At 50.9% G+C, this 10,285-nt stretch overlaps 1 protein-coding gene across 2 annotated transcripts; it reads right to left on the reverse strand.

The window, feature by feature from the left end:
• Positions 1-1,914: 1,914 nt before the first annotated feature.
• Positions 1,915-10,277, reverse strand: LOC118706832 (glutaminyl-peptide cyclotransferase-like protein). Of its 2 annotated transcripts, XM_036416470.2 has the most exons (7): positions 10,012-10,277; positions 9,382-9,525; positions 8,177-8,458; positions 6,704-6,856; positions 6,511-6,610; positions 5,954-6,070; positions 1,915-2,688 (listed from the first exon to the last, which is right to left on the reverse strand). In XM_036416470.2, exons 1-7 carry the CDS (start codon positions 10,219-10,221, stop codon positions 2,543-2,545), a joined length of 1,152 nt encoding a protein of 383 aa, XP_036272363.1. In that variant the 5' UTR covers positions 10,222-10,277; the 3' UTR covers positions 1,915-2,542. The 2 variants fall into 2 exon arrangements, with proteins under 2 accessions (XP_036272363.1, XP_036272364.1); XM_036416471.2 differs by lacking the exons at positions 1,915-2,688; positions 5,954-6,070 and adding an exon at positions 6,100-6,167.
• Between the last annotated feature and the right edge of the window lie 8 nt (positions 10,278-10,285).

A 10,285-nucleotide genomic window follows, 5' to 3' on the forward strand; every position in this document is an offset into this window, starting at 1 on the left:
AAGAAAAGTTACAGAGGACAGAGTGAAAAAATATTTAATTGGCATTACAGAATCAGAAGCAAGGACAGTACAAAGGTATTTAAAGATGTTCCTTATTCCAAGCTGGTAAAAAAAAAAAAGCGATACGCCCAACAAGTCAAACAGGATGAATAAAATGTAAAAGAAAAAAAGGAAGAGTAACCATGTAAGTCGGTTGGTGTAAAAAAAAAAAAAAAAAAAAAAAACACGAAGAAATATACCCCTAGACACACTGCAGTGATCTTCAGCAAAGGATTTCTCTGAATCTCTATCTTAAAATGAAAAATGAGAATACTGATAATTCCTCAAAAGACTGGCGTGATACGTCTCGTCCAGAGCGCTCAACAACTGCTTACAAGAATATACCTCGTGGCCCCTTCAGAGCCTGAGGCTGGGGACCCGGAATTTGGGGGACACATGGAGCTGGGGAAAGGAGCATCTTGCCCAGCAGCAGCAGCAGCCTCGTCTGTAAAATGGAGCTCACAGTCCTTGTTCCGGATTCATGCAAAAACTGTTCATCAGGCTCCCTGCCCAGTGCCTGGCGCATGGTACACTCGACCAAAGTGTCTAGTAGGGAAACGGGCCAGGGATGTAACCTGCTTCCCCTCGTATGGAGATGATATCCGAGTACCTCTGGATGACTGTGAGGCTAAGGGGACGTGGTGGCCCACAAAAAATGAGCAAACAGGGATCTCCACGTGGTCCGAGACCCTCTGGCAGTTGTCTGTCCATTTCCCTTTCTGAACTCTGGACTTCCGCCAGTTCCACCTCTAAGAGGCTATTAGTCCATCCATCCACCCACTCTAACTTGCATCCAATTAAAAGCCTCAGGAGGAGCATTTTTTTTTTAAATATTTTATTGATTTTTTTTCAGAGAGGAAGGGAGAGGGATAGAGAGTTAGAAACATCAATGAGAGAGAATCATCGATCAGCTGCCTCTTGCACACCCCCTAATGGGGATGTGCCCGCAACTAATGTACATGCCCTTGACCAGAATCGAACCTGGGACCTTTCAGTCCGCAAGCCGACGCTCTATCCACTGAGCCAAACCGGTTTTGGCAGGAGGAACTGCTTTTTATTAACAATCAGTTGGTCCCAAATGGGTGGCTTGGAAGGGAGGTAGGACATGGCATGGCCCTGTGTAAGAATCTGTAAACAACTTGTTCATAAGTTTCAGACCCAACCCCCTCATTTGCAAAATGAGAACCGAAATCATGCCTACCTAAGGGTTTGGGAGGAAACTGAGTTGCTATATATATATATAAAGTGCTCATGGTGCCTGGCCTGTGGTAGGAGCCCGATAAATGTCAGTGACTGGCAGAATGTGAATCGAGAACCTTCTCTTTATCCTCGCATTTGATATCCTAAGTTTAAGCTCATGAATTCTTGAATCTTGAGCCGTGCGTTGACTCAGGCCAATCAATGCTCACCTTTACTACCTAATAACCCTCCAGGTCTCCATCAAAGTCACAAAACTAGGCCCTGGCTTGTGTGGCTTGGTTAGATGGCATCCCATCACTGAAAGGTTTCTGGTATGTGCCCTTGACCAGGAATTGAACCCAAGACCCTATGGTGTGCAGGCCAATGCTAATCACTCAGCGACACTAGCCAGGGCGTACGTAGTCTGCCTTTTTAATAAGTACTCCAGTGGAGTCTGAAAATTCACTGGAATTGGAATTATACCCACCATCTCGCACTCCTGTACTCATAAAAGAGACAGGATGGTTTGGTATAACTAGTTTGCAGTGACTTCTGGCCTGTATTATTCCTTCCGTAAATATACCAGTGTTTCCCAAAGTATCTTCTGAGGTACCTCGTTCTGTGAGGTGCTTCCCCAAAAAGGGGGTTCCATGGTGAAACACTTGGAAAAACAATGCACTGCCTTACCATTGAAAATTCACATTGTGCAATGAACTCATTTAATGTCTCACCCTCCTTCCTTGGTCCCTTTTTTCACGCAACACCTATTATGGTCGTTCTGCAGAATGTGTTGCAGAAACACCAGATTATTGCCTGCTGGGTCTGCAGAACCTGGAGTTCCCAAGTATTGGCTTCCATCTCCTGCTCCTGCTTGCGAGCACATCCACGTGGGCTCCGGGTTTGGACCCGTAGCAGTAACGAGGCTGACGCTGTGGAGAATGAACTGCCCCCAAAACAGCCCCAGAGAACTCACTGGGTTGGGTGGTGGTGCTGGTCCATCTGCCAGTCCATGCTTTGCCGACTAAAACCAAGAATAGCAGTTGCCCATGCGAATTTTTCCAGCCCAATGTCTCCCTCGGAGCAGGACCCAAGCTCTTATTCCTGTGGCTCTCACCCACAGCGGCCTCTTCCGTCTCTGAAGAGTGGCAGCTTGAGATACTCAAAGGAGAGAGGGTCTTCCAGGAACAGCACAAGCAGAGCCAAAGGCATTTCTTAGGACGAGCCAGCACACCAGAGGTAGGCCCAGCCTGAGCTCCGCTGGCTCCGAGGCCCCTGCTACACACATTCCCTGCTCGGTCTTTTCCTTCAGAGTCAGCCCTCCGGGCTAGAGCCCCAAGTATTCGGCCACGAACACGGCGAGGATGCGGCTCAGGTTGTGTACCGTAGGGGGGTGCAGATTGGCCTCCGAGTCGTCAGCGGTGTGCCAGACCGAGGGGAAGGGTGTGGAGATGAGGTGGAGCACCGGGACCCCTGAGGAACAGAGGGAAGACTCAGGCCCAGGCTGACCCAGAAGCCTAGGCCCAGGCCTCTCCTCCCCCTGGAAGTTAACTCTGTTCTGGCGCTTGAAGAACTCTGAACAATCGCTCTAAGTGCATGAGGGTACATGTTAGTTTAAAAATATGTATCCAGCCAAAACCGGTTTGGCTCAGTGGATAGAGCGTCAGCCTGCGGACAGAAAGGTCCTGGGTTCGATTCCGGTTAAGGGCATGTACCTTGGTTGCAGGCACATCTCCAGTGAGGGATGTGCAGGAGGCAGCTGGTGGATGATTCTCTCTCATCAACGTTTCTAACTCTATCCCTCTTCCTTCCTCTCTGTAAAAACTCAATAAAATATGTGTTTTTAAAAAAAAAAAAATGTATCCAGCCGAAACTGGTTTGGCTCAGTGGATAGAGTGTTGGCTTGCGGACTGAAAGGTCCCGGGTTTGATTCCGGTTAAGGGCATGTACCTTGGTTGCGGGCACATCCCCAGTGGAGGGTGTGCAAGAGGCAGCTAGTCGATGATTCTCTCTCATCGATGTTTCTAACTCTCTATCCCTCTCTCTTCCTCTCTATAAAACATCAATAAAATATATATATATTTAAAAATATGTATCCAGTATATTGTTTTCATAACACAAATTAAGAGAAACTCAACATTTAATGCGTTATGGAAAGGCCAGGAGAAAGGACAGGGGTCTGACTATCCTCACCAGGTTTACTTTACCCGCTTTTTTTCTCTTCTTTACCAACAGTTAGCACTTACAGCACTTGTTCCATTCCAAGCCCTCGCATAAGGCCGTACATCACAAATACACACCATTTTATCCTGATGATAACCCTTTAAGGTGGGCACCCAAACCACAGCCTTTTACAGATGTGGACACAGGCACAGAGGTAGGCAGAGTGATTTGCCTAAGATCCCGCCTCCAGTAAACAAGTCAGATTTGAACCCAGGCCATGTGTCTCCAGAGTCTGTGCTCGTCTCCCCCCTCATTTAAAAACCTTTTTATTGATTTCAGAAAGGAAGAGGGATATCAATGATGAGTCACATCAAAGATGAGAGTCATTTATCAGCCGCCGACTGCATGTTCCCCACTGGGGATTGAGCCCCCAACCCAGGCATGTGCACTGACCGGGAATGGAACCGTGACCTCCTGGTTCATAGATTGATGCTCAACCACTGAGCCATGCCAGCTCTTAACCACTGTTCTGCATTGGGTTCCTGTCCTCAGAGCACTTCTCTCTGCATTTTTCCAGATTTGCTAAGTATCGGCCGCACCACTAGACCGGAGGCAGGTGTATTCTGGTGCATCACTGTATCCCTGATACCTCGCTCAGTACCTGCCTCAGTACCTGATTCATTGAACAAATCAATAAAAAAGATGTTATAGTCCAGCTGGCATGGTTCAGTGGTTGAGCGTTGACCTATGAACCAGGAGGTCACGGTTCGATTCCCCATCAAAGCGTATGCTCAGGTTGTGGGCTGGATTCCCAATGTGGGTTGAGCAGGAGGCAGCGGATCAATGCTTCTCTCTCATCATAGATGTTTATATTTCTCCCTCTCCCTTCTTCTCTGCAATCAATAAAAATATATGTTTTAAAAAGAAGGTGTTGCCCTGACCGGTTTGGCTCAGTGGATAGAGCATCGGCCTGTGGACTCAAGGGTCCCAGGTTCGATTCTGGTCAAGGGCATGTGTCTTGGTTGCGGGCACATACCTAGAGGCAGGAGGCAGCTGATCAATGTTTCTCTCTCATTGATGTTTCTAGCTCTCCCTTCCTTCCTCTCTGTAAAAAATTAATATATATTAAAAAAATAAATAATTTAAAAAAGGTGTTCTAAGGAATGCGTATTTGTTGAATAAATTACAGAGTAAGTATTTTAAAAGCAGTTTTTAGCACTTACTATATGCCAAGCACTGTGGTGGCAGGCATTTCATATTCCTAATCTTATCTCATCCTCCCAACACTTGATTATGAATATACACATAGATGTGGTTTTTTATGTGTAAATCTCTTCATTTTCCCAGAAGAGACGGGGGCTCAGAGAGGCTACATAATTTGCCTTCGGTTAACGGGTGCTAAGTGGCAGATCCCAGAGCTCAGACCAATTCTGAAACCTGCCATCTGAAAACCTCGACCAGGTGTCTTCCACCCTAGCTGTGCATCTGGTCACCTGAGAGTTTTGCAAAAATAGCCCAGAGGCCCCAGATGGTGACTTAGTGGGTCCAAAATGCGTTTGGGTATTCTTCTGAGCTGCCAGGGCATTGAAAGTCAAAAGCTACACCCTAACGGGTTTGGCTCAGTGGATAGGGCCGACGCTTGCGGACTGAAGGGTCCCAGGTTCGATTCCGGTCAAGAGCATGTACTTCAGTTGCAAGCACATACCCAGTAGGGGGTGTGCAGGAGGCAGCTGATCATTGTTTCTCATCAACGTTTCTAGCACTCTATCCATGTCCCTTCCTCTCTGTAAAAAATCAATAAAATATATATATATTTTTAAAAAATAAGTCGCCCTGACTGGTTTGGCTCAGTGGATAGAGCATTGTTCTGGGGACTAAAAGGTCCCGGGTCGATTCCGGTCAAGGGCATATACCTTGGTTGTGGGCACATCCCCAGTAGGGGGTGTGCAGGAGGCAGCTAATCGATGATTCTCATTGATGTTTCTAGCTTTTTATCCCTCTCCCTTCCTCTCTGTGAAAAATCAATAAAATATATATTCAATATATTTTTTAAAAAGTCAAGAGCTAGAAGAAACTGCAATTACTAAGACACAAAATTAACAGCTCACATCTCTCAAATGCCTGTTACGTGCCAGACACTTGTCCAAGAAAAGCCTTTACATTTTGTATTAGCACATTCAACCCCCTCAATAAGAGAGGAACTGAGATGGGGCTATTATCCCCATTTTATTTTATTTATTTTTAAATATATTTTATTGATTTTTTACAGAGAGGAAGAGAGATAGCTAGAAACATCGATGAGAGAGAAACATGGATCAGCTGCCTCCTGCACACTCCCAACTGGGGATGTGCCCGAAACCAAGGTACATGCCCTTGACCGGAATCGAACCCGGGACCTTTCAGTCCGCAGGCTGACACTCTATCCACTGAGCCAAACGGGTTTCTGCAATTATCCCCATTTCAAAGAAGAGGAAACCAAGGCACAAATAGGTTAAGCAACTTGCCAGCAGCCCCCTCCCTGGGAAGGGGTCAGGGCCTCCGTGGACGTCCGCCCCCACGGCCCCCGCCACAGTACCTCTGCGAAGGAAGGGGATGTGGTCATCTTCCACGGAGCCGGGGGGCTCCCCGGGCTGGAAGTACATCGCTTCCTGGGGGTGAGCCTGCAGCAGGTTCAGACGGTGCAGGCGCTTCTCTGGAGGGAGTGGGGATGAGGAGCAGAAGTCAGTGCCCTCGGGGTCAGAGGTTCTGCTCAGAAGCCAGCGGAGGGCAGGGGGTCTGAGGGTGAAGCACTGGTCATCCGGCGTGAGAATGCATGTTCGTTACCCCTTCCTGCAGCTGAACCATGTCCCCCGTCATCATTAGCATCATGCCCTCTTTACAGACAGGAAACTCTCAGGATGAAGCCACGTGCCTGAGTTCACACAGCTGGTAAGGAGAGCCAAGATTCGAACCCACAGCTACCTGGCGCCCTGTTTATAATCACAACTGCTGTGGGGTCTGTTTGTGCCTTGCTCTTTGTATCAGTGCCTTAGAGAGAAGGCTGGATGACCTCTCCGAACAGGTGCCTGCCCTCCCCTCCCCTCCCCTCCCACCTGCATCCAGGCTGGAGCCTGCCTCCCCCGTCACCCTTACCGATGCTCCTCAGCCGATGGAACCAGCGGGCTGTGCGGGGGAAGTGACTGTAGAAGGTCGGATGAGGGGCTCCCAGGAGATCAAGAAGCATAAAGAGCTCCTAGGGAGAGAGGCCGGGACTAGAGACGCCGGTGGGATGCTGCCAACCTTACCTCCCCCTCCCTCCCCGAACCCAGGGGGGCCCTGGTCTTACAATAGCCTGGATCCGGGTGGGGCCGGGACTGTGGGGCGCAGACTCCATGAGCTGGGCCAGGTGCCGGGAGCCATAGAGGGAGTCCCTGGGTCCCCACTCCTTCAGCGCCTCTTCGCCGTCCAAGAAGAGCAGCTGCAGGGTCACCGGGGCTGCCTGTGGGAGCTGGTGCTCAGTGTCAGCCCTGACCTTGACCCACCCCCACTTCCTGGCCCTCGCAAAGCTGAATGGGACAAACTAGGTCTCCTCACTCATACAGCTTAGACTCTGAGCCAGACTGCCTGGGTTCAAAGCCTGACTCGGCTGCTTCCTGGCAGTCATGGGTAAGTTACAGACTTCTCAAAGCATCAGTACCCTCATGTAGAAATGGGGTTAAAAAAGAGAGAGAGAGAGAAAAAAGAAAGAAATGGGGTTAATAACAGTCCTATGTATAGGGTAGGATTCGAACCAGTAACTGGTACGTAGTCACTGACGGGTTAGCTCTGATTATCATTATTCCTCTAGCCCGTTTAGCAAAAGAGACACACCCAGAAATGAATAATTATACAAACAGCGAAATTCGGTGGAGACAAATGCTCCCCAAAATTATAGGGTCCGAAAAGAACACAGGAAGAGCGTGGAGGGTAATTGGTCTGGGGGCATGTCCGGTCTGTTAGAAAGAGACGTTTATACTGAGGGCAAGTGGGAGCTGGCCTGGCAAAATGGGTCAGTGGGAAGAGAATCCCCAGGCAAGGAAGCAGTATGGACCAGGGCTGGGCCAGAGAAGGGGTTGGAGAAAGTTTGAGAAGAGGCCAGGGGGCATGGGCTTCGGGGCACTGGAGCATGAGGAAACCAGTGTTTTTATTCATTCATTCCACTTATTTATTTATTTTTCTTCCTATTTCCACTCATTTTAATTGACATCCTACTTCGTTCCAGGCAATACCTTGGGCCCAGGGAATAGAGGAGAAACAAAAGCAGCCAAATCCCTGACTAGATGGAGTTTATGCTAGTGCGAGACAAACAAATCAGCATAAGCACCACAAGCCACGGAAAGGCCACGTTGAAGAGGTAACATCGGAATGGACACCTGAATGAAGGATGGGAGCCAGCCAGGAAGATAGCTGAGAAAAGCACATTCTAGCCAGAGCAAGTCCACATGCTCCCCAGGAGTGATTCTTGTGGGTTTGAGGTACACAGGAGGAGGCAGCTAGGTAGGATGAGCGAGGGGCGAGGGGTAGCAGATGAGACCAGATAGTGGGATGGGGCCCACCTCACCAGCCGCTATGAAAACTCTCTGGCTTACGCACAGAATGAGGTGGGGGCCATGGGAGAATTTGGGGCAGAGAAGGGACAGGAACTGACATGCAGGAATTGGAAAGATCCCGGTGGCTTTGTATGTGTAGTGGTGACAGGAAAACAAGACCAGGCAAGGGAGGGTGGTGGCTTCAACCAAGGGAGCCCTCCCTTCCCCCCTCCCCTCCCCCCACTCCTCACCTGATCCTTGGTTCTCCTCAGTTCCTGATCCAGGGCCTGGGCCAGCTCCAGTAGCAGGGCACAGGGCACAGCCGAATCCGTGGCCCCCACAAACGGGGCTGGCTCCGATGGGAAGAGCTTCGAGTCATAATGGCAGGCGAGGGTGAGGTGACGGGCAGCCCCCGGGTCCAGTGTGGCCACCACATTGGCAAAGTCCAGCGGTCCCAGGGGCGTGGAGGCTGTGAAGGGGTCCAGCTCCACATGCCAGCCTGCCGTCAGGGTCCGCAGAGTGGCCTCCAGGAACTAGTGGCAAGAGAGTGGGGGTACTGGGGAGTATATAGGAAAAAGGGGCCATGTGACCTGACCTCACAAGTCCCACTTTAGTTGTAATCATTCCTTTCCCACTTCTGCTAAGCACCTACTAAGTGCCATGGAATGACCCCACCTCTTGATGCCAAGACTAACCACACACAGCTCACTCCTCAAAAGCACCCACTGTGTGCCAGGCCCTGCTCTAGGAACTCTGTGGGGTAGGGACCATCAGGGGCTCAATTCAAAGCTGAGGAAACTGAGGCTCAGAGAGCTGAGGGAACTACTCCGGGGTCACACTCCAAGGGGCTGAAGTGGGATTTGAACTCAGGTAGTGTTCAAATGACTCTGGGTTGCTTTCTGGGAGGCAATATAGAGACCAGCCAGCTCTGGAGCCAACCTGTTTGGATTGAAACAGTAGATACACCATTTTACTAGCTGTGGGAGGTGGGCAAAAAAATGCCCAACCGCTCTGGGCCTCAGTTTCCCCATCTGCATAATGAAGGTCACATTGGTACCCATTTCATAAGGCTGTAGTTACTTGTGCCAAGCACATAGTAGGCTTTGGGGGGGGGGGGCAGTACGGAGGGCAGGACAGCCTGGTAGTCTCTCTAGAGCACATGTGTCAAACACAAGGCCCGCGGGCCAAATCTGTCCCGCCAGGCCTTGCAATGTGGCCCGCACCGCGCTGTCATCACTGCACTCCGCTGCGTTTCCATCACAATGACAGTTTATGACTGTTCAGTAAACCATTCGGCCCGCGATTTAGGCTGGATTTTAGATTTTGGCCCCTTCTCTGATTGAGTTCGACACCCCTATTCTAGAGTAAGATTAGCTCCATTCACTTTGGATCTTGGGCAGAATGCCTATTCCCATTCCCTAGTGGCCTGAGGGGTCAGGTGTGAGTGACCCTTTACCTTTCTGACTTGGAGATTGCCCGGGCTGCCCGGCGTTCGCACAACCAGCAGGGGGCGCAGGTAAGTGTTCCAGAGCCGCCGTGGGTCCAGTTGCCCCACCACCTTCCGCATTCGGGCTTCGGGGAGGCTCGCGATCAGTGGGCCCTTGGGTGGCGGGGTGGGATGGGGAAAAGATGAGCGGAGCGTGACAGCAGCCCCCATTCTGATCCTAACTCGGGGCGCCGTCGCCCCTAAGAAGGCCCGGCTCCTTTTCCTAATTGCAGGTTCCAGCATCAGAGGTTTCTAGGATAAATCCTAGTCACAGGAAAAGTCCCTCTAAGCCCACCCCCTCCATCCTACCCAAATCCTGATAGAGAAATCGAGGCCCAGCGAGAGGAAGGGACTCTTCCAAATAGATGACTTTAGGATTAGAGCCCAGGAATCCCAGTTTCACCACTCCAGACCCTTCCTCTTAAAGGGGAGCCACTATTACAGAACAAGCCTGAAGCCTTATTCCATTAACAAGGGGCATGCGTCCTAAAGACCACAGCAGCATCTGCAGCCAGGACGTGATAAAGCCACCTCCACTCGAAACCTTAGGTAAAGGGAAGAGAGGGAGGGGGCCCCCGTGGTGCCCCCGCCGGGCCTCACCCGCAGCTCCCGGCCGGGCGGCAGCTCCTCAGTCCCGCGGTGCCAGCCGCTCCAGATGGTGTAGAACGCCGAGGCCACGGCCAGCGCCAGCAGCAGCAGCGGCAGCTGCTGAGCCCGCGGGAGCAGGCGGCGTTTGGGCGGTGAAGGTGGCTGCAGGAGGCCGCGTTCCCCGGGCCGTAGCCGGGGCCGCCCGCGGCCGCCTGGACGCATGGCAGCTTCGCCCAGATGCCGGTCCCGGACCGCGGATCGAATTTAGGCCCAGCCAAGTCCCACC

The sequence above is a fragment of the Pipistrellus kuhlii genome, unplaced genomic scaffold (assembly GCF_014108245.1).
Source record: "Pipistrellus kuhlii isolate mPipKuh1 unplaced genomic scaffold, mPipKuh1.p scaffold_m20_p_55, whole genome shotgun sequence".
NCBI lineage: Eukaryota > Metazoa > Chordata > Mammalia > Chiroptera > Vespertilionidae > Pipistrellus > Pipistrellus kuhlii.

Coding starts and splice junctions, on each gene's coding strand:
- LOC118706832 (XM_036416470.2), bottom strand. CDS start 10,221: ATGCGTCCAGGCGGCCGCGGGCGGCCCCGGCTACGGCCCGGGGAACGC. Junction 9,526..10,011: donor CGCCCGGCCGGGAGCTGCGG/GTGAGGCCCGGC, acceptor CCGCCACCCAAG/GGCCCACTGATCGCGAGCCT. Junction 2,689..5,953: donor CATCCCCTTCCTTCGCAGAG/GTACTGTGGCGG, acceptor TCTGTTCCTCAG/GGGTCCCGGTGCTCCACCTC.